Genomic DNA, 25,045 nt, shown 5'->3' with positions numbered 1-25,045 from the left:
TATTTTCTCCTTCCAAGTCTTATCTCTTTCCTTGGGCCCGGTAGCTTTCTTAGAGGCCTCTCTCCCTCCTTGGTTCCAAGAGCTCTTGCAGCTTGTCTTTTAACTCTTCCAGCTTCTGCCTCTAACTCAACTCCAACTTGTGGCTTCTCAATCTCCAACTGACGCTCCCCTCTCAATCTTTTCAACTGAACTGACTGACTGAAGCTCTAAAAGCTTCTTATATATGATCTCTTAAAGGTGTGAATCCAAAGGTTGACTCTTCCTCTGAGGTGTGAATTCACAAAGTTACAAAGTTTTGTGTATCTCCCTTACTTGTAAACTCCATTGTGTGAGCCAATGTGTGAATTCTCAAAGGTATAAACTCAAGTATTGTTTCTACCAACTCTAATGACTTAACACTTTGTAAGAATTCGCTCTAATGTGTGAACCAATAAGCATTGTTTCTGTTAACTCCATTGAGTTATGATTAGGATTCTAACATCCTTCTGCTTTAAGAATACAAATCCTACTGATTTTATTGAAACATGTAAAATCTATATCATTTCATCCATGAGATTTTTCCTAACTTCATCATAAGATCATAGCATTTAGACTTGGAAAGGATCCGAGAAGCCATCTAGTTAAATTCCGTAATTTTATAGATAAAAAAACAGAAGCAAAGAAAAGTTGATTACCCCCAATCACCCAGATAGGAAATAAAAGAGGTAAGTGTAGAACTCTCTGCCTCCAAATAAATATGATGGTACACAGGCAAATTTTTGTGCACAGGCAAAAAAATTTTCAGGCACTGTTTTGTTTTTGGCTTTTGTTTTGTTTCTACCCATAATGAAGTAATTAGCCACTTTATCAATTTTCTCTCAGAGCAAATTCCCAAATCTGGGAACAGTGCTTTTCTGTTTCTTTGCCTCAGATTGCCACTTACAAGATCAGAATAATACTTAATTAACAATCATTTATATAGTATCTCTTCTATATTCAGACATGGTGCTAGGTTCTTGAGCATATAAAAATGGAAATATCCTTGCCCTCACAGAGCTAAACCTTGAAAGAAGCCACGGATTCTACAAAATGGTGTGGAAGAGAGAATGTATTCTAGCTATGGGAGATAGCCTATAGGCCTTTGTATACAAAGGCATGGCAAAGCCCAAGAAGGCTGTTATGACTGGACCATAAAGTGAAGGGAGAGGAATAATGTATAAAAAGGCTTAGAAAGGTAGATGAAGATCAGGTTGTAAAGGACTTCAAATGCCAAAAAAAAAAAAGTTTTTGTTGAGTTAGGGGATGTTGTTTAAAGTAAACCTCTTGATGATAGGGAGCCATTGCAGTTCATTCAGCAGTGTTATAACAGGGTCACATGTTTGTGTTGGGAAAATTATTTCGGTAATAGTGTCACTGAAGTTTATTCAATAGGAATGATATGGTCAGGTTTGTATATGGGAAAAATCACTCTGATACCTCTTTGGAGAATGGTTTGCAATAGAGATAAGGAGATACCCCTAAGTCAATTCAGTCTATTTGAAGACTGTTTGACTAATTAATGCTTGGGAGAACACTGATCTTTCTTGCTAAGAGTGATTAATGGAGTCACACACATTGTTATCTTCTAAAAAATTAAATGTAAATGTTAAAGACACTTAGATTTTTATCAAATAGACCAAAACCTCAGCTTCTTTAGCACTGGATTTCAGGTGCTTTAATAAAAACCTCTTTGATCTTAAGTGAGAATTTTGATTTAGATGGTCTTTGAATTCCTTTCCAGCTGTTAATCAGAAGACTTGGGCTCACATCCTATCATTTTCATTTATTACTTGTATGACTTTGTCATACAAGTCACTTCACCTATATATTCCTCTTTTTCCTTATTTGTAAAATGAGACTTACTGGACTGGGTGACATCAAAGGTCCTTTCCATCTCTAAATCTATGATTCTATGAGTTAATAAAGAGCACTTTGACTTCTGAAGAATGTGCTTGTTGTTGGATAATTATTGCTGAACTAAGCAACAAGTAATTTCCCCGAGGGAAAGGTTCTTTTCAATTCTATAAACAATTCACACAAGAAATACAAAACTTCTCTTTGAAATAGTAGGAAGGACAAAAATACTACAACAAAGTCTATATGTTTATCTATCTATACTTGATGAAAGATAATACTTCCTAACAGATGAACTCAAAGTGCAAAATGAGATTTGGTTAATGTATTGTTGTTTATTTGGCTATGCTTACTTGTTAGTATAATTTCGGTTTGTTTGTTTGTTTGTTTGTTTGTTTTTAAGTGGAGAGGGGAGACAGACAGGCAGCCAGCCAGCCAAATAATAAATGCTTATTAACAAAAAAAATAAAATAAAAATTACATTTAAAATAAAGGCAGAGATTTTTTAAAATGTATATTTCATGGTCCATATTTATTTTCCATCTTTTTCAGTGCTGGTGTGGGGAGGACAGGAACCTTCATTGCCCTGGACCGCATCCTGCAACAGTTAGATTCCAAGGACTCTGTGGACATTTATGGATCAGTGCATGATCTCAGGCTTCATAGGGTTCACATGGTTCAGACAGAGGTAAAAGTTGGAATCCAAACTGTGCAGAAAGCTTGACTGTTTCAATAGATTAGGAAGAAAAAGTACCAATAAGAAAAAAGAGAGAACTGCATTTGAATTGTTTGGGGGAATTGCTATTTTTCAGGTTCAGTTATGTTGGATTATGTAAAACTCTTGTCCTTCTAGCTGCCTGTGTATGTTATTTGATAGAAAGCAGGAAAATGGATTGTCCTTAATCCATGCTTTGTGCAGGAGAGATTGGAATGCATTATCCACCCATTCAATATGTATGCTGAACACTGATAACTCTTGCTGGGCCTAGAAAATAGAGCACTCCTCCTCAATCCCCTCTTCACTAAAAGATTTCTTTCTTTTGGACCCAGACATGGATCCCAAATCAAGTTCAGTTCTGGGGAACTTAAAGATTTTCTTATATTGGGTTCATGTCAGTGTCTCCCCAAAAGGGTGGAAAGAATAAAGCATATTACATTACATTGTAATATAAAATCAAAGGTGAGGCAAATATTTATTTCCCGTGGAAAAACTAAACATAAGCATGTGAGCTAAACAAGAGACAGCACAAGCTACTGCTTGACATCTTGTCAGGAAGAACTATGATAATAATGATAGCTAACATTTATATAGTTCCTACTATGTGTTAAGTACTTTAGAAATATTATCTCATTTTATCCTCATGACTTTGGGAGATAGGTGCTATTATTAATCCCCATTTCACAAGTAAGGAAACTAAGATAAATGGAGTTTAAGTAACTTGACCAAAGTCTCATATCTAGTAAGTGTTGGAGACCAGATTTAATAGAAGATCTTAAATCTAGTCCAGTACTCAGTCCCAGGCAATGGCAAGTAGTTGTTCTCTCACCTTTTCTCTACTTAGCTTTCAACTCCCTATTAACCATTTTTGCTTTGTTTTTTTCCAGTTCAAAAATCATGTTTCTTGGTAGGAAAAAAAAAAAAAAAAAAAAACACAGGCACTATTTTATTGTTGAGTAGCTCTGTCTTAAGATTTCTCTTTATCATCTGTCATTGTCTCATTCACCCCAAAGAATAATCTAGTCCCTTTTTTGGTCCTCTTGTTTTTATCAATATTGCTAACACAAGTAAAACTATTTTTGCTATTGTTTAGTTTTATTCCTGGCTATCTTCAGCTTATTTCTAGTTTTAGCATTCTCCATACTATTCTAATAATCTCATGTCATGCTTTTGAATTCACTTTCTGTTGCCTACCCTTCTTTTTCTATCTTTGGTCAATATCTTTATTTTTTTTTTTTTAATACTAAGCTATTTGATGAATTCCTTATGCAATCATAATCTCTTTAGAATCTCCTCCTCCTTTTTTCTTCTTACTGGAATTGTGTCCAGAGAATTTCATTCTTAAGAACTTCTTATTGCTGTTCTTGTCTATGTTGACTTCTCCTATAGGATTATAATCCATGAAAGTCTATCTATCTTTTCACTAAGCTTCTTTTAAATCTGCTCTCTTAAAGCCTGAGCTACTTGTCAAACTAACATATAATTTCCTGTCTTTTGTCACACATTCAAAAATGAAGTGAGCATTCCCAATGATGGTCCCATGCTAACAAATGATTTTTTCAGATCCAGAACAAAAATTCTTGTCATAATTTTTTCTACTTTTGAAAGTTGAATTGATCATTAAGGTAAGTCAAGAAAGCTCTATGCTTCAAGCAGGTGGATTATTGCTTGGAAATTTGAAATCTTTTCCTCCACTCTATCCAAATATTTCTATACCAATTCTCTTATGCTAGATTTATAATATATTTTCCAAACACTTCATCTATTTTTTGATTACTTTATATGTATGAGGTCTATTTTATAGGCCAATGATAATATGGCTTCTGTTTCTGAATCCATTGATTATCATCATGCTTTCCTTTCATATAAAATGATATGATAATGCTACTACAATGCTTCTCCCTTTACCCTGTCCTATTTATTTTTAATAAACATAACAAGTCTTTTCCTAGGTTTCATCCCGAGTATTGGTGATAAATAGAAGGCTAAATTTGTCTTCCTTGCATGAGATTCATTAATTTATCTTGGATTTTCCTCATACTTAGTATATTTATTTATAGACAATTTGAGACCACAGGTCCTTTTTTGGTTTTTGTCTCCTGTAAATGTCTAGGCATCTCAACTGCCATTCTTCTTCCTCTCTTGTGGAGAAACTTTAAGATATCTGGCATGGATATACAGTTTTCCCTTTTTCTCTTCCTTTTAAGTTAAAAGACATTTCAATTAGATTTCAAAACTCTAGGCAAACATTTGTCAGCCATTTTTAGATACACTACATCCTTATTCCTATATTTTAAACCGTAGTTCATAAATCTAGATCCTGTTCTCAGATGCTTCCATCTTAATCAGCTGGCTACTTCTCACACCTGACTTTTTAAAAATCTGATCTTGTCTTTGATTGGTGGAAATTTCACCTGGGCTCCTAAAGTATTCAGTTTCTTGCTCCAGATTTTTAATCTAGAAAGCACGGGTAAAGATTACATTCTCACAGCATCATTCATTCCCACATGCATTACCAAAAATAGAAAGCAGTCATCTGCTTTGGCAAACATTGAAAGGTTCTTTGTCACATCCTATATTCCTACTTTGAGAATAGAGCCACTCTCTAATGTGAATGTTCCATGTCCTAGATATTGTTTGTTTTCCCTCCACTCATCTTTCTTTATTATCCATTGTAACCAAGAGAAAATGTTGACCAAGGAAGAAGTAAATGTTCCATATATAGCAATCCATCCCTCTCTTCCATTTTTCTTTGCCTTTATGCCCATTTTAATTGAGAAAAATGTGTAGAGGTAACAAGTTAAGAATTATATATAGCATTGATGATTTGGGGAATTCAAGCTGACAACATTGTCATCTTGTTACTAAAAAGCCACCATTGGACTTCCAATTAAATAATAAGATGAAAAGTAATAAGGTACATAGCTCTTTAACATAAACTGTAGCAAATACATAACAAGAAATCCAGAGCAATAATTTTTTAAAATGGGGGGGGGGGGGAAGCAAGCTCTTCTATCCAGCCCCAAACAGGACAAAGAAGTCAAGGGAGTCATGATTTTGACTGGGGAGTTTCAAAGTAACTTGTACTCATATATTGGAGATCCTGAAGCCAAATCCTAGCTTTGGTCTATTAGTACAGAAGCATAGGATAGAGCCAGGTCCAATAGGTCACTGTGCAGGGAGAAAAGGTCCAATTCAGGGATGGGAACCCATGTCAGCAACCTTGAAGGATTTCCTCAGCATGATCTCCATCATCTCACTTGGGTTAATCTGGACTCCAAAACAAGGGCTGAAAAAGTTACCAAGTGAGGGTTGTGAAAGAAGGAAACTAAGGCTAATTGAGGCTGAACCTTTAATAGACAACTAGGAACATGAAAAAATGATGCCAGGGATTGATGTAAAAGTGACTGGTACTTAGATTAAAGAGAATATCCAATCAATCCAAAACTGCCAGAGGGCACCAGCCTCGAAGTCGCAATTGGTCCCAAGGCTTTCTAGTATAAAGAAGGAAACACTAAATACTGAAAAAAAAAATCTTGTATTTAAGAGAAATCCAAGAGGAATAAGCCAGAAGATAGTAAATTTCACAACTACAAATAAAACCTCAGAGACAAAAACAAATAAGAAAAATGACATAACCTATGAAAACATCTAGAAGAAATAAAACAAAAATGGAAAGTGAAATAATAAATGAAATTAGAATTCAAAAGGAAAAAAAATTAAAGGGAGAATAAATAGCTTGATTAGAAAAGAAGGTAAACATAACTAACTCATTGATTCCCTGAAAAATAAAATGGAGCAAATGGAATTCCTTATAAAATGACAAGAAACATTAAAACAACTAACCTGGAAAAAATAACCTGAAAACCAAACTTCATGTAAAAAAATGTCATAGTGTCTAGACTAGACCATCTAGATTTTAAGAAATCATAAAATTGTTCCAATTTAATATGATCAGAGGCCTAAGTGAAAAGAGAAAAAAAAAATCCATTCATCATCCATCTGAAAGAAACCCCAAACTGAAAACACCTAGGAATTTTAGCCCAATTCCAAAGCATCAAGTAAAAGAAAAAAGTATGTAAGGAATGCATTCCAATATCAAGGAACTAATGTCAAGATTATACAACAAAATGTTATTTAAAAAAAGAGAAAGTCTTGGGTTGTACTCTTCCAAAAGTCAAAAGATAAAGAATAAACTGGCCCTGGAAACAGAATATAAATCTACAGAAGAGAGGAGGAGGGAAGGGAACTTTTACAAAATAAAAGACTTTTAAGGAAAGGAATGCTTAACTTAGACCATAAAAACTAAATAGGAATTTTGGAGAAAAAAAAAGGAAACCAAGAAAGGTAAAGCAATTTAAAAAAATGTAAATGTCTAAAGGATGATAAAATCCTTATATTCTGATGCAGAGATGAGTAGAAAGAGTCAAATATCTCTTTAGAAAAAGAATAGAGATGGGGCAGCTAGTTGGTGCTAGTTGGTGGAGAACTGGCCCTGGAGTCAGAATGACCTGGGTCTCAGACACTTAATACTTGTTAGCTTGTATGACCTTAAGCAAGTCACTTAATCTTAACTGCCTTAGTTGAAGAAAGAGAAACTTAATATTTTTTAATCTGTATTAGGCACAATGAAGTGTTGTACAGATATTTTCTCACTGATACTTAAAACACATGGGTGCTAATATGATCCCCATTTTACAGTTAAAATCAAGTAATTTGCCCAGAGTTACACAACTAGTAAGTTACTGAGGATGAATTTAAACCCAGGTCTTCCTAGTTCCAAGTCCAGTGCAGTATTCATTATACCATCTAATTGCCCCAAACACTAACACTCAGTGTTTGATGTTTTAGCTAACATCAAAAGCTTAATTAGACAGGGCAACAAAGGTATTTCAATGAGATATATTTCAACTCTAGTTAGGTTTTTTCAGTTAAAAATACATGAGAAAGAATATTTATCCTATAAAACATTTCAGTCAGTATCCTTTCCCAAGTACATACTCAGGAGAAAAGAGTTTATATTTAAGACAAAGCACCTTGTGTATATTTCTACTTGTAATTGTTTAATCATTTTTCTTTCATGCCTAACTCTTTGTGACCCCATTTGAGGTTTTCTTGGCAGAGATACTGGAGTGGTTTGCCATTTTCTTTTCTCTCTCTCATTTTACAGATAAGGAAACTGAGGCAAACAGGATTAAGTGATTTGCCCAAGAAAACATAGCTAATAAGTGTCTGAGGCCAGATTTGAATTCAGGAAGATGAGTCTTCTTGACTCTGGACCTGGCACTCTTTTCATTATGCTACTTAGTTGCTCATATTCCTATTGACTCCTCCTTTATGAAAGATATATATTGATGGGCTACAGAGTTACTAGCCTTATTTACAGGTGACTTTGGTAGTTCCAGAGTAACTCAATTTCCTATGAAAAATTAAAAATTCTGCTTTAATAACAATAAAAAAAAGTCATTCTGTAGCTTCAGGATTGGGGGTAGGGGAAGTCGGGTGAGGAAATGCTTCTCAAATTAGTAACAGGAGACTATCATATGCTAGAAACTGTTCTCTGTGAAATTCCCTCTAATTTCTAGGCAGAGTGGAAAGTGAAGCACGCATCACAGAAGAAAAGTGATTTAGAAGAGGAAGTGTTATAATTAAAATTAATACATATGACTTTGAGAATGATTTGTTAGAAAAACATCCTGAGCTTATTATTGTACTGAGGTCTGATCTATGAAATGACTAAGAAAGCTAGGCCTAACTTCCAAGCAGGAACCTGTCTAAAACTATCCCATAGAGCCAAGTATAACTTGAAAGGATATTTCATAGCTTCTCATAATTCCAGTGGGTTTTCTATACTATATGAGTCAAAAACAATAAATGTTCAACACCCATTAACATTATAGTACCAGAAATACTTTAAAGTTGAGAATAGTGTTTGTTATACTTGGAATCAAAGGCCTTAGTTTTCTCATTTTAAAAAAAAAATTATAATCTCAGTGGTCCTTTCCAGTTCTAAATCTATAACCCTATGAATGCATTTCATGCATACTTTTCTCTGTTTATCAATGATCCTCTTATCAACTGGCACTTCTGAGATTATCTAGTCCAGTCTCTTAATTTTGTAGCTCAAACAGATGGGTAATAAACTAGAACTTGACTTAGTTTTTTCTTTCCACTAAGATGTACTGCCTCTTCTCTGTATTCTAGTTTCTAAAATCATAGTAATCAGCAATAGCAATAAGCAGTTATTAAGCTCTTCTCTGGGCCAGGAACTATGCTAAGTGTTAAGGCTGGAAGTAGGGGGGAAAAAAAGGCTAAAAGCTTAGTTTCTATCTTCAAAGAACTCACATAATAATGAAGACAACAACATAAATACAGTGATAAGAATAGTGCTATATTTTCAAACACCTCAGTTTTCTCATTTTAAAAAAAATTATAATCTCAGAGGTCCTTCCTTTCCAGTTCTAAATCTATAAATTTCCTAATGGGAGATGATCCAATAGAGAAGGTTATAGTTGTTGGGGAGAGTGGAAGAGGTCTCTTGTAGGAGGTAGAATCTAGGGTGAGTCTGGCATGAAACCAAGGAAGGCAAGTGATGGAAATGGAAGTGAGTAGTGGAAAACATTCTGGATGTAGGGGACAGCTAATGAAAAGGTGCGAAGTTGGGAGATATAGGAGGCTAGTGTTGCTTAATCATATAGAGTATGTGGAGGCCAGTGAAGTATAAGAAGATTAGCAAGATAGGAAATAGCTGGGTATAAAGAGCTTTAAAAAACAAACAGAGGATTTCATATTTATCCTGGAAGTAATAAGAAGGCACTGGAGTTTACTGAATAGGGGGATGAAATGGTCAGATCTATATCTTATGAAGATTAATTTGATAGCTGAGAGGAAAAAAGAGGGGGGGGCGGGGAGAGGGAGTTGGGAAGGGCCTGGGCAGGGAAATCAAATCAGCAGGCTAGAAAAATGGTCCAGGAGTGAGGTGGGGGTGAGGGCTTGAATTAAACTGGTGGCAGTTTCAGAAAAGAGAAAAGTGTGTACAAGAGAGATGTTATAAAGGAGGAATCAATAAGACTTGGCAACACATTGGATATGATGTATGAGAAATAATGAATTGAAGATTACATCAAAGTATCAAACCTAGTTATCTAGAAAGATAGTGGCTTTCTTAATAAGAGAAAGAAAGTTTTGAAGAGAAGCGGGTTTGAGTTCTATTTTGAACATGGTGAGTTTGAGATATCTGCAGGGCATCCATTTTCAAGATATTTATAAGCAGTGTCTCAAGACAAAACTCAGGAAAGAGAATATGGTTAGATAGATAAATCTGAGAGTAATTTGCATAGGGAAGATTATTAAACTGAGGGAAGGTGATATGATCATCTAGGAAGATATAGAAAAAAGATGATAGTGTTCTAAAGGTACTAAGTTCTATTGCCAATAGCTCCATTTACAAAAAGCTACATCAAAGGGGAGTTCCACTCTTGTATGTTTCAACCCTTAGACAATCAGATATTATATGGGTTAGCCTAGACAAGAGATGTCAAATGCAACCTACAACAATTCTGATTGTTGTTCAGTCCTAGCCAACTCTTTGTGAACCAATTAGGATTTTCTTGGCAAAGTAATAAAAGTGCTTTGCCATTTCTTTCTCCACCTCATTTTATAGGTGCCCAGGTTTTTTTTGTTTTTTTTTTACAGGGTTTGCCCAGGGTAACACAGCTAATAAGTATCTGAGGCCACAGTTGAACTCAGGAAGATTAGTCTTCCTATCCACTGTGCCACCTAACTGCTCTATAAAAACTCCTGAATACAGCCCAAACCAGATTCAAGTATAATTAGGAAATGTTTAACAAAAGAGATAAAAATACAATGTCATAGTAATGATAATTTGTAGTTTTCTAAGTCTATTGACCTATAGACATCTGTTCCTATTTGAGTTTGACACCCTGATCTAAGGGGGGAAAAAGACTAACTACATTGGTTGTCTTAAAGTAACAGGTATCTGTTGAATGTGAAAATCATTGAAGTGTCGAAATGACAACCCTCTTAATCTGATTCTTATGCTTAGGTTTCATTTCTCTTTTTTTCTCATTTCCAATTTACTTTTTAACAGTCATATCTTTTAATCCTTTAATCTAACCTAAAGTTCAAGACATAGAGATAGGCCCATCCTCCCTAAGGAAAAGGGAACTCTGTAGAGACAAAGTGTTCTGGAATGGTAATCACTTATGAGAACCCAAGAAGGAGGACTGAAATTCTGTGCTTTACATTCCACTTTGATGATGGTGATAGTAGAAGCAGATAAAGGGCAACTAGGTTGCCCTACAATGGATAGACTATCAAGACAGGAAAACCTGAGTTCAAATCCATCTTCAGACACTTACTAGCTATATGACCCTGGACAAGTCACTTAACCATAGTTGCCTCCAAAATAATAATAATAGTAGCATTTATAGATCACTTTAAGGCTTTTTTTTTTTTTTTTTTAAATCTTACTATTACTTTACTAACACTACTTTACATATGAGAAAACTGAAGCAGACATTAAAGTGATTTACCTGGGTAAGTCATACGGCTAGTGAAATACTTGAAGTCTGATTTGAACTCAGATCTTCCTAACTGCAGTCAGCTCTTTATTCCTTGTGCCATTAGCTTGAGGTGAAACCTAACAAATTCTAAATGAAAGTTGCTTATTTCAAAATCAATGGTGTCAAGAACCACAGGGATTTTGGACAAACTAATAATCTGATTTGCCAATCACAAAAAAGCCTATCAGTGTTTTCTGAGAATTTTATCTGTTTCTCCAAGTTTGGCCTCCTTTTTGACATGTTTCCTTGTTTTTTTCTTTTACAGTGCCAATATGTATATCTACATCAGTGTGTGAGAGACGTCTTAAGAGCCAGGAAACTACGTAGTGAACAAGAAAACCCTTTATTTCCAATCTATGAAAATGTGAATCCAGAGTATCACAGAGGTGGGGTCTTAATTTCAAGGATTTTTCATAGCTTCCATCTCAAGGAGTCTTATCCTAGTGTCTGTCTCATGATCTATGGATTCTATACCACATTGATCTCACCCATCTCATTCATTAATCTCAATTATATCCTCCACTAGTTAGAATTTTAATCTCATATTTTCATCCCCTGTGATTTTTGTATAAATTCTTTTCCTAGGTCAGGGAGCCTTTAACCTTTTTTTGTGACATGTACCCTCTTGTAATCTGGCAAAGTATGGACTTTAGCCAGAGACTCTTCTTAGAATCACATTTTAAATGATTAAAGAAAATGCTAAATTTCAGTAAGTTAGTGAAAGTATCAATTTTTTTTTTATTAATTCAAGTTTATGGACCCTGGGAAATCTATCCATGGATACCAAGTTAAGAAGTCTGATCTAGGTCTTTTAAACTGTTGTGGATTGCAAAAAGATTCGCATCTGGTATCCTTCATTCTTTCTAAATGAGGAATACATCTTTTTCCAACTATGCATTTCCATGATATCTTTGTGCACTTAGTAGAAATTGGGATGTAGATAAGGAGTGGGTTTGTGATTTAATTGATACAGGAAACACTCAGGTGAGGAAATTCACTCTACCAACACAGATTGGCATTTTCTCTGTGGTTTAGAAAATTGTCCAGCATTGAAAAATTAAACATGTTACCTAGGGAGAAACAGTATGTATCAAAGGAATTGAACCAAAGTCTTCTCGAATTTTGGTCCAAAGCCCTAACCACTATACCATCCCAAGGACCACTATCAAAATTATGCTTTATCTGAAAGGAAAGGTTAGCCACCTATCTTTCTCCTATTTTCATTTTAATATAACCTTTCTTTAGAAAACCTAACCAGAGAGGGTATATTTAAGGGGAGAGGTGTGATTGAAACTCTTTGCATCAATGAGCAACTGAAAGGGTTTGAACAGAGGGGAATAGACAAGCAGAATGCTATTGAGGTTTGAAGAGGAAGATTTATACTAAAGATAGGAGACACAGGGAAGGAGTTATAGGAATGTATAGATCACACATTCTTTTTTCTCCATCACAAATTTGTCCAAGGCCAACCTCTGATGGTGATATGGGATTGAAAGTGTTCTTGGAGTGGATTATGCCTATAAAAAAGAGCTGGGGAATCAGCTGGAATTCAGGAAAAAAAAGTCTTCTTGAAAAACTATTCATAGAATTTAAAAAATAAATCAGACTATGTGCTCATTGATTTGTAGATTAGCGTCAGAATTATGCCATCATCATTTCTGATTGGCTTTTCCAAGGGCCACAACTTGAAGTGTTTTCAATTTCTCCTCTTTGTTTGCCCTAATTTTCACATACACTTTACTCTGTATAGTTTTTCTAAATGGCTATATCCCTCCTCACCCTGATAGCACCTTTTACCAAACCTTCTGGTGGTTCAAAACTTCAATAAATATTTGTCATACTTGCTATGTGCAGGCCCTGGGGACACAAGACAGAAATGAAATAGTCCGTGTTGTCAAGGAGCCCATATTCTACTAAGGATAATGCACCTCTACAATACCTAAACAAACAGACTTATAGTCCTCCACTTGCCTGTTTTTTAAGCCTTTGAGGAGCTTCAAACATGTATACTATATTACTATAATCTCTGAAGATCCATAACCATAGTGTCGCATCAGTTTAGAACTTTAGCAGGAATTGAAATGATTATTAGTGTTTAAAAATATAAATGTATTAAGGAGGACCTGCTATTTAAAGAGATCCCTTTGTAAATTAGAACTTCCTTTTGAATTGCTACTGCATTAAGACTTTGAAAACTTCTTGCTATGCTAATGTTATGCTAAAGATTTGTGTGTGTGTATACACATACACACACACACATATATATACATGTGGGTATATATATATATATATCTATATACATATATATATATATAATATTTTGTCCTTGTAACAATCCTATAAAGTAGATATTATGATTTTTTTTTAATTTTCCATACAAACCATTCTCTAAGTGATAAATGGTCAAAGGATATGAATAGACAATTTTCAGATGAAGAAATTAAAACCATTTCTAGTCATAAGAAAAAAAGCTCTAAATCAATACTGATTAAAGGAAATTCAAATTAAGATATCTCTGAGGTACCACTATACACCTCTCAGATTGGTTAAGATAACAGAAAAAGATATGTTGGAGGAGATACAGGAAAACTGGGACACTAGTAAATTGTTGTGTACTCTCAACTCCAGTTGTGAATTGATCCAACTATTCTAGAGAACAATATAGAACTATGCCCAAAGGGCTAACTAATAGTACATATCCTTTGACCCAGCAGTGCCTCTATTGAGCTTGTATCCCAAAGAGATCACAAAAAAGGGAAAAAAACTCATATATGTGCAAAAATGTTTGTAGCAGCCTTTTTTGTAGTGCCAAGGAATTGGAAACTGAGTCGATGCCTATCAGTTGGAGGATGGCTTAATAAATTATGGTATATTAATGTTATGGAATGTTATTGTTCTATAAAAAATGACCAAACAGGATGAATACAGAGAGACTTGGAGAGATTTACCGATACTAAGTGAAGTGAGTAAAACCAAGAGATAAAAATTATACAAAATTATGCATTGATCAATTCTGATGGACGTGGCTCTTTTCAACAATGAGATGATTCAGGCCAATTTCAATAGACTTATGATGAAAGATTACTGTGGGGACTAAATGTGAATCACAACATAGTATTTTCACTTTTTATTGTTTTTTGCTTACTTTTTGTTTTCTTATTTTTTCCTCTATGATCTGATTTTTTCTTGTGCAGCATGATAATTGTGGAAATATGTATAAATGAATTGTACATGTTTAACATATATTGGATTACTTGCTCTCTAGGAGAGGTGGTTGGGAGAAGGAAGTGAGAAAAAATTTGGAACACAAAGTTTTATAAAGTTTAATGTTGAAAAACTATGCATATATTTTGAAAACAAAAAGTTTAAAAATTACAAAAAATAACTTTTTTTAATAGATGAAGCTCAGAAATGACTTATCTGTGTTTATATGGCAAGTGTCAGAAGCAGAATTCAAACCATATTTTTTTTCCCTCTGTCTTCATCACACTGCTATTGCAAAAGCCATGCTATAGTGGGAAATGTATTCATCTGCCAAGCATACTTGACATTTATTAGTTCTATTTATCTTTCTTCTTAAATGATTTTTTGGTTTTCTTGGGGGGTAAATAACAAAACTACCTGCTACCTGCTCAAATGACAATTTGTCATCTTCTTTTCAGATGCTGTCTATTCAAGGCATTAAGAATATAGCAGAGATCTCTTTGGAATAACCCCATTCACTGTGTGATTTTGTTGTTGTTGTTAAAGTCCATATCCTAGAGAAGTGACAGATGTTTCTGTTTATATTGTATATATTTTATTAGTCAAGTAAATTTTAAAAGAATACGTAATTTAAATGTAATAGTTATTATTATTGTACATAATTTGTATTTTGATATTCTTCTATAAATATTTTTTGTTTTGATATTAATCTTCAGATAATACTATTTTTCCATCCTAAAGTTTTTATAAACTGTTCCACATAAATGGTTTTAACCTATATGACAGGAACATTTGTGAAATGTTTGTACTGGCTTTTTCATTGTCCCTTAATGTCCATGGACAATTTTTGGTGGGAGGTGGAGGGTGTTTGACATTCAAAGAAGTAGAAAAATCTCAAGAATGGATAGCAACCTAAAAGGAAAACTATACAATCTAAATCCAAGTCTGTGCAATGAGAAATGCCAAATGAGAAGATTAATCAAGCTGATGCATTATAATCATCTTAACTACCAAACAGAAAGCATCAACAGAGCTCTTCCATCAATGTGCTATGCCTCCCCTGTCCCTCACCAATAATTCCCTACTGGCTACCCCAATGTCTGTGTAATGATAAATATTCCTTTACAGAGAGAGTCCTAAAACAAAATATTAAAGACTTTTAGTGGGTTTTGCTCTGAACAAAAGCCAAATTTCACAACAAAGAAAAATGCCCATAATAATTCATTTCCTGAAAACCTGGTAACCACAGTAGCATGAAAGAGCAGTTTACACACTACTACTAGTATCTATTTCATCTCAAGTTTAAGGATATCAGTATGTGTCTATATAAAAAGTGTATATATAAGGGGATGACTATTGACAGGCAATCTCTTTTATCTATTATATTCGTGTTTGAATATTTATGTGTACAGCAGGTAGTTATATTTGTATAAAAGGTGCTTTAAATCATAATGATGTCAATTTGATCTTATTTTCTCCAACTAAACATTATGAGAAAAAAAAGGTTACATTAGAGACCTAAAACCTGTTGCCAACTTTTCTTAGAAATGACTACAAGTATTATGTTCAATTTATAATTCCAATTGACACTTGTATGCCAAATGATGTGTACCTTTATGTACTGTCCAATACAAATAAAGCAGGGTAATATAATGATAACTTACTTAAATGTATATTTTATAGGATGAATTTATCTCTACATAATATAAAAGGTCATTATCTTACTTTTCCATAATTACTTCTTACTTTTTTTTTTACTATAACAGATCCCTCAAAGTGAAAAAACACCTTTACTAAGCACTCTCTGTCTCTCTCTCTCTCTCTTTCTCTCTCTCTCTCTCTCTCTTATTCTCTTTCTCTCTCAGTCTCTTTGTTTCTGTCTCTCTGTCTCTCTCTTTCCATTCCTCCTTCCCTCTCTTTTCATTCTGTATGTATGTCTATTTCTTTTTGAAGAGAATTGGAGGCCTTTCTGCCATATTCACATAAGCATTTTATACCCCCTATCCTCTAGTTTATCAATATCATTATGTATATAATTGCCAAAGTACTTCAAGGGATGAGAAAGCTCTATTTATATAATGGACACATAGCTAGGAAAAGTCTTCCAGAGTAATTTGTAATTCATATTAGGGAACAAGTTAGTCACAGTAGAAAGAATAATCAGATAAAAACCAGAATTAATTTAAGGATTAAGAACCTTATTAATATAAGGTTCTGGAAATTTCACAATTCACCTTTAATTAGCCTATATTCAAGGCTACATTATATTGTGACACTGTGTCAAGACAATGGGAAATAAGAAAGAAAATATGAGTATGTGAGAGTAAGTGAAAAAAGACAGAGGAACAGGAAACAAACAAGAGTGTTCAGACTTTCATAAAGAAAATGGTCTTAAGCCACTAACTGTTTGTTGTCATTATTAAGTCATTTCAGTTAGGCAACTTTTCATGACTTCAATTGTCATATTCTTGACAGAGATACTGGAGTAACTTGCCATTTCCTTTTCCAGCTCATTTTTCAGATGAGGAAACCGAGGCAAATGGGGTTAAGTAATTTACCCACAGTCATACAATTAGTGAATGTCTAAGGCCATATTTGAATTAAAAAAGATAAGTTTTCCTGTTTTCAGGCCTAACACTCTATTAACTATTTACCTGTTTTTGAAAGAAGGTTATAGTCTGGAATCTTTAACTTTTTTTTTTTTTTTTTTTTTTGTGTGTGTGTAGGCCTGGGATTTTATCTTGATAGGAAACTCCCTGTGTGAGCATTCCCTTTACCTATGAAAATCCTCAAACTCGTGTGTAACCTCTTCGTTTTAGAAAGTTGCTTCAGAAATTGAGGTTGTGACTTGCCCAGTATCACATAAGTATCTGTCAGAGGCAGGTTTTCCTGACTCTAAGATGGACTTTCTCTCTCTTATGCCATGATGCCTCCAATTTAATATTGCCTTTACATTAATTCATGGAAAGACAATGAATTTTTTCCTATAAACTGAATGTTCCAATTAACATTAAGAATCCATCATATTTAAAATAATGTTTTTCAATTAAGTTTGAGAGAGTAAAACAGCATATGGTTATATAAATGATTCAGTCTGATAATAGCTATATCCTCATAAAGTCCCAAACCCTAAAAAGCCTGTTAATTGCTTAATACTAAGTCATCTGAGCCTGGGGAAGAAATATAAATATAAAATTAAAGTCAAATAGCTCTCCATCCCCAGTCTATGGTGTTAAATAAAGCTTAGATGTTGAATGAGATCTGAGAGGTAGAAAGAAGGTTATGACAAAGACAAATGAGTTCTTTTAGTCTGGTCCATAAAAAATGAAATCTATTCCTTTCTAATTTTAAATTTCCCTAGCAACAAATACTTCACTACTACACTGAAGATACTAAATACATCCTCTAGCTGATCTGTTTTGTTTTTTAAAAAATTTCCTTGATAGTCAAACTTTATGTATTTTCATTAAGGCTCATTTTGTAAATAATCCATTACTTCTATTAGTATGCACTCACCTGCCTATTTATTCATTGCTTGTAATCACTGTATCCTGGTGCTTCCCAGCTATCAAATGTTAGGGGACTATCACACAGCACCCTAGCAATCATTTATCCAAACTTTAATTACCTCCTTCAACTTCTCATTAAATAAAAACTCTTATTTCTTATTATCCTGTTGTACTTCTCTGGATAGCAGTCAATTTTCAGTGTCATATAACTAGGGGTTCTTAACTCTTCTGGCAATCTGGAGAAGGCTTGGGATTGCTTCTCACAATAAGGTTTATAAATATGTAAAACAGAATGCATAGGATTACAAAGAAAACTAATTATATTGTACTATAGTTCTTAAAATATTTTTAAAAACAAATTCAGGGACCCCCTGAAATCTACCAAAGGATCCCTTGGGAGAAGATTTGTGGACTCCAAGTTATGAACCTCTCATAGAGACCTTCAAATACTCCTGGAAACACAATTGAAATGATTTACCCACATTTGCAATAAATGCCACATGCTTCCATTTAGAGATCTTAAATACATATTCTAATTGATCTATAAGTGTAAGTGTCAAGGGCAAGATTTGAAATTGGATTCTTTGATTCCAGAGCCAGATATTAAAATTAAGCATACAGATTTGGGGATACTTCATCAATGTGTTATCAGTATTCATACCTCAGCCTCCATAAAGGAAGGACCTGATCTAATGAGAAAGATTTAATCAGTTAAGAAAGAACTGCATCAATCAACTCCTTTGGTTTAACAGAGAAGGGATCCTTTTCCAAATAAGACTTTGTTGCACAAAACAACTGTGTCTTCTTAAAAGGAGGGAGTACTTTTTTCATAATGAAAGGTCCAGATTTCTGGCATAATGTATGTTCTTGAGAAGTCACAAGAGGTGATGCTCTGGTTCCATACCAAAAGTACTTTCTGGTGCATCTATTAAAAAGTGATGAAGACTTTGAGAGTCAGTGTCATAACTAGCTAGAGTATGTAAGCAGAGAAAACAGTATTCCTTTCATTATTCAAGATGTTCTGCAAAAACATTTTCATCTATTTTAACTAAAAGATACTCCTTCTTCTCTTACTATTATGGATAAGACTGTGATTTCATTAATATAGGGAATTCCCAGGTGAGGAAATTATCTCTACCAAAGCAGTTTGGCACCTTTGCCCACTTAAACCTATACAAAGTTATAATTTTTAATTGAATATTAGATTGTATACTTCTGGAATAGGGATCCTATCTTATTTATCTTTGCATCTATTACAGTGTATTCTGTGTCATCAGTGCCTAATAATGTTTGTTGAATGGATCAATGGATGGATAGATGAATGAAATAGTTTAGCCAGTCAACCAATGAACTTGATCAAAAAGTTGATTTGATTGATTTTTTTTCTATCATAATGACCACTATTAAACGTAATTGGCCTTTTGGTTTACCATGCAAAGTAGTCTTCAAAACTATGTGGCCACTTTCATAACTTTTAATATAATTTTTCATATAACCATGATTGTAAAAATCTGTTTGTCTCAAAAAATGTTTCTAGTCAATAGAAATATTTTATTCCAAGATAACCACAGTTGACTTATAAGGAGATTCCAAAAGGAAAAATATTTTCAATATTTTTTGTTAAGATGATTTTATTTAGTGTGTGTATTAGGTATATGTCTGCAAACATATTCGTGTAGTCACTCCCATTAAGTTAGGATAATTTACTTAGTTCTTATACACAGCTATTCATGCAATAGAAATAAAAGGTCCATTGCCAGTTTTGCTAAATCTTTTTTTTATAACCCATATGCCAATGCTTTAGAAAGTCTTACTATCACATGTAATACTAATATAAATTATGTAAAACAGAACAAGTCATACTGTGAACAATGTCAGACAAATGCAAATTTTGCTGCTGTGATTATTTATGTAGCTTAAACATGATGGTGATTGCAACAAGAGGAATTTTTGATCCCCAATTCACGTCTTTAAATAACATCTCTTAGGAATCATCATTCTTCCAATATAAACAAAGCTTTCTTTTATATTCTCATTATATTTTGATAATGGGTGTTCAAGAATATCTTGCTGTGAAAAGCTTTGAGACTTTAAGAGTTTTCATAGCAGAATTGCCCATATTCATCCATTGCATAAACTATTTAAGAAAATTTTCAGCAGACTATGTCAACTAAAGAAGCACTGATCAGTTTGAAAATTCCTCTTTGGAACAAAAAGGTACCAGTTGCCTTTAAGAGAGGACAGATTAGCAAAGTATAATAGTGATAAACATACCTAAGAATTATGTTAGTGAATTAGTAAGGCTGAATTCCAAAAAAAAAAAAAGAAAAAAAAAAGTTTGGCCAAAACCATTCCCTGAGATATGTAGATTGTAAACACAATGAAGGAAAAGAGTATGTGTTCACTTTTTTCCTTTTTATTTCCCCATGATAGTATCCAGTCTAATGTAGTAGATACTAAATGTATGCTTGTTAAATGAAAATATCCACAGGATATAGCTTTAGTATTTAGTATCCATTAACATTAAATCTCAGATATTTCTCAGACATTTCCTTGGTTTATTTGAAATGAAAAGACACCCCATAAAAACATTAGTTGACTATATTTAAATGTTCTATAATAGAACATTTACTTTTTATAGCTTTTGAAATACAATTCATTCTTATAAACTGGATAATTAAGAGTGGCCATAGACCTACTATTTCCCTCATGCTATATTGTGTATTCTCAATGATGTTCTTAACAATCTCTGTTTGAGCACAGAGCTCTATTTGTGCTGTTTAAGTTATATTGGTTAAATAAATTTTTATATTTGGTCATTGCAGTCAACAAAACTGTGAATATATTTCATGCATTTTCTCAATATATCGGGAATAAATCCATGATTCATTAAAGAAAGTGGTCCTGTCTTCCATTTCCTTTTTCATCTTTCTTCGTTATAAATTTGGACAACCCTGTGGCTCAGGTGAAATATCAGAGGAAACTATTGCCTTAATCTTTAAACCTATATGTAATTGAAAGCCTTGAGTGATACATATATGATAAAATTGGTCATAGATTATGTACACATAGATTTCTTGCTTTTTTTGCTAATTAGTGGCCAAAATGTCAGGTGGTATTCTCAGGGACTTCGTCAACTTTGATGTCTTACAATTCCCCGAGTGTCTTTCTGAACTGGATCTCTATGTCCCCCCCAAATACTTATAAATCACTAGTACAACTGGAGACATTTGGCAAAAACCATTTGTTCTTATGCCCCGAATGATAATTTTGCCCTTTGCCTGTCTGTATTTCAGATAAAAGATTGTTGTTATTCTTCACAATAATCTCATTTCTCCATAATTTACTCAGGGGGAGCCTCAACATTTGAAAAAAAATGATACTGAGTCTACCCATCCAAATTTATTTTAAAATAAACATATTAAATTGAGTCATCTTTTAAATTTTTTAATGGCTAATTCGAGAAAATAGATAGTTATTGATTGAAGCATTGAATAGAGTGGTTTCTGGGGTCAGGAAAACTCATCTTCTTGAGTTCAAATATAGCCTCAGACACTCACTAGCTGTGTGACTTTTAGCAAGTCACTTCACTCTATTTGTCTCAGTATCCTCCTCTGTAAAGTGAGCTAGAGAAGGAAATGGCAATCACCAGTATTGTTGCCAAGAACATCCCAAATTGTGTTATAAAGAATTGAACATGACTGAAAATGAGCCAACAACAACTATAAATATAATTAGTTTGGGAAGCAGAGACAGAAAGAATGTGTTTGTTTTCAAAATAACTGGTCAAGGAAAGTAAAAAAGCTATATATTTATTTAATATAGAAAAGGAAAAACGAGCTAAAATGAGTTTAACAGTTTTATGCACAATTCCTTTTTTCTGTTCTTTTTATATGAAATATTATTTTATTTGGTGTTTTTTAAATCCAGAATTAAAGAAATTAAAACCTAAAAATAACTAGCTGAATGAATCTGAACTTTTCTTGAAAGGAGAAAAGGTCATGTGAAATTTGAAGTGATAAAATAACAATAGCTCCTCTTGCTGTCCAGTCATTTGTCAGAATCTTTGTGACTCTATTTGGTGTATTCTTGGCATAGATATTGGAGTGTGTTACCATTATAGATAAAACAACTGAGGCAAACAAAGTTAAATGATTTGCCTAGGGTTGCACAGCAAATAATCTGAGGCCATACTTGAATTCAGGAAAAAGAGAATTCTTGACTCCAGGCCCAGTGCTTCTATATATACTATGGGACTACCTAGTTGCTCTACAATGGCTCATACCATAGCAGAAATATGGTAAGTGGTCTGAGTATTAATATCCCCATTGCAATAAACTATAGTCTTTTAAACAAAAATTTCATGCTTACTTCTATACTATGTTTCCCTCAGTGTAATAGGAGCATAGAAACACAGACTTAGAGTCAGGACTAACTTTAGAGGTCATCTATTTTGTAAATTAGAAAATTGCAACAGAGACTCAATAACTTGCCCTAAATCCTACAAGGAGCAAGTAACTGAGTCAGAATTCAAAGTCCTCTGACCCTAGCCAACACTCTTTCCATTATTTCATGGGAATTAGAATATAAATATTCTAATATTCTAGAGACAAAGCACTGATGATATGGAAACTGTTCAACAGAAATAATATACACAGCAGTTACCGCAGTACTTAAACTATTCGGAGTGAAATGGAACTCTTGGAATTTTGCATGATTATTACTCATTGCTTTAATTTTATGTCTCATAACATGATGTAGTATTTTCTTTGCATAGTTTATATTTATTACATACAAATATATAACTTTGTTTAATAAATTATATTTATCTACATTAATTTGACATGTTTTGTGTTACCTACAATGTTCTGGGAACTGTGTTAGCCACTAAAGAGAGGGAAAAAAGAAAGGACATGATTTTTGTCTTAAGGAATTTACAGCCTACATACTACATAACACAAATTAGTCTGAGATGGCATTTTAAAAAGATCTTTTGTCTCAACAAGCCATCATATTCTTATTAATTCTTTAAATTGAGGGTAATCAGGAAAGCTGGTTGAATGCTTATTTCCTCCTTCTATTCTTTTTATTTGTTCATTTTCCCCCCATTCAATGATTCTGTTTGAAGGAAGGAAGGAAGGAAGGAAGGAAGGAAGGAAGGAAGGAAGGAAGGAAGGAAGGAAGGAAGGAAGGAAAGGAAAGAAGGAAGGAAGGAAAGGAAAGAAGGAAGGAAGGAAGGAAGGAAAGGAAAGAAGGAAGGAAGGAAAGAAGGAAGGAAGGAAGAAAGGGAGAAAGGGAGGGAGGAAGCTAGCATTTATTAAGCACCTGATTGGTAGCCTTTACATTAACTAACCTGACTCTAGTCTCCTCCTCTAATGTGACATCCTTATGGTATTCTTGGAATCTGGCTTCTGAAAAATGAGCATTCACCATAAGATGTCCAATGTAAAATAACTAAGATGCTGGTGCCCTCTATCTTCATTCCATGACCATATACTCCAGCCTCTACTTCCTCCCAGACATTCCTACTTTACCAGATCCCCACTTCTGACTGGTAAATGTTCTCCATAACTACTCTAACTCAATACTGCTGCTGCTGCCCATATCAGCTCTATGCCATTCCCCAAAAAGACCTCCAACAGCAGAAACAGTCATCAAATTCCCTTTAGTATTCCTGGAAAGTACCTATCAATTGATTTCCTCATGATTCTAACTCATCCTTGTAACATCCCTAATAAGTCACCATTTCAGTATTTGTGTTTTCTTTTCTTTTATATTATAGGGTAATCAAAAAAGCTGGTTGTAATAGTTGCAGTTCCTTGTTAAGGACAGATCTAATGATATTACTTTTGCCCCAAGAACAAATAACACTTTTTTCTATGTACATATGTGAATTCTCACTGCTCTCACCTATTGACGTATGTAAGATCTTTGAGGGCAAGTACTATATTTCTTTATTATTATTTGTCTTCTCAGTCCTTATCACAGTGCCTGGAACTGATGAAGATGTGAAAGGCTCTAACTGATTCTTAAGGGAGGCAGCAAGCAGCTTCAAGAATATCTAATGTTTTAAATAATAATCAAAATTCTTGCTTTTAACTCTAGATGTCTGACTTTGCTAATAAGCAGAGTCTAAATAGTTAAAGGCATTTAATACAGCTGCACCTTATTTAACGTTCCTTCCTTTATTACAATTTGTATCTGGTTTTTCTCTACAAGTTGAAGCTGCTCTTTTTAGAATGTAGGAATGTAGGAATGTAGGAAAACCTAGGTATAAGTCTTGCTCTTTGGGATAGAGAAGTACAATCTAATAACAATATCTGGCATTTATATGGTGCTTTGAGGTTTGCAAAGTCCTTTAGAAAAATTATCTTATTGGATCCTCACAAGAGTTCTGACAGATAGATGTTATCATCACCTCCATTTTACATATGGGGAACTCAGGCAGGCAACAGTTAAGTGACTTCCTCAGCATCATCTAAATTTGAATCAGGACTTTTTTACTTCAAGTCTCATGCTCTATCCTGCCTGTCTAAATTTCTGTTGCTGTCCCTATCTTGTCCTTGTCTCCAGCAATTACAAAATAAATTTTTAGTCATTTCTGAGCTAATTTTCTTTATTTTAAAATTTTAATAATTTAATTAAAATTTAAAATTTTGTATTAATTCATCCATTCATTCATTCATTCCTGCTCCACCAAAATGTGTAGATGGTGTGACCTGTGCCAAATTGAGTACTACAAGAAGGAAATGACAAATATATAAAGTATTAATAATAATAAACATTTTTTTCATAAATCACAATTCTTGCTCCTTAACTTGCTTAAGAATTTATTTTTTGAGAGGGCTTTTATTTATTTTTATGTAGGGCAATGACATCATGAGTCAGAATATTGCATTACTGTCAGAAATGTGGTCTGGATAGGTGAAAGACAGTGATTTTGTTTTCATTTGGTTCTCACTTAAATTTATTTTCATGCTAAATTGAGAGAATCTTGGGAATGTCTTACCCTAAGTTAATTGTATTAGAGGTCTATAATATCAACCTAGACACAAAGCTGGGAAAAAAAAAGACTTCATCTTTGTCTATGGACACTTGAGTTGGCTTTTGTTTTCTGAACATGGTAACTATGACTAATAAAGAATACATACAAGGGA

The 25,045-nt window shown here is 33.7% G+C and overlaps 2 protein-coding genes across 3 annotated transcripts in view; one reads left to right on the top strand and one right to left on the bottom strand.

Moving 5' to 3' along the window:
- The window catches only part of PTPRB (protein tyrosine phosphatase receptor type B), a 141,783-nt gene extending 126,782 nt beyond the window's left edge, over positions 1-15,001 (top strand). For both annotated transcript variants that reach the window (XM_023504302.2, XM_003770932.4), the window contains 3 exons: positions 2,425-2,560; positions 11,441-11,561; positions 14,838-15,001. In XM_023504302.2, the coding sequence (XP_023360070.1) occupies positions 2,425-2,560; positions 11,441-11,561; positions 14,838-14,860 (280 nt within the window). In that variant the 3' untranslated portion in view covers positions 14,861-15,001. The remainder of the gene's footprint in view (positions 1-2,424; positions 2,561-11,440; positions 11,562-14,837) is intronic.
- The window catches only part of KCNMB4 (potassium calcium-activated channel subfamily M regulatory beta subunit 4), a 228,013-nt gene that overhangs the window by 18,544 nt on the left and 184,424 nt on the right, over positions 1-25,045 (bottom strand). The gene's annotated exons all lie outside the window — the stretch shown is intronic.

The sequence above is a fragment of the Sarcophilus harrisii genome, chromosome 5 (genome assembly GCF_902635505.1).
Source record: "Sarcophilus harrisii chromosome 5, mSarHar1.11, whole genome shotgun sequence".
NCBI lineage: Eukaryota > Metazoa > Chordata > Mammalia > Dasyuromorphia > Dasyuridae > Sarcophilus > Sarcophilus harrisii.
This window is presented reverse-complemented; position numbering and strand designations above follow the sequence as displayed.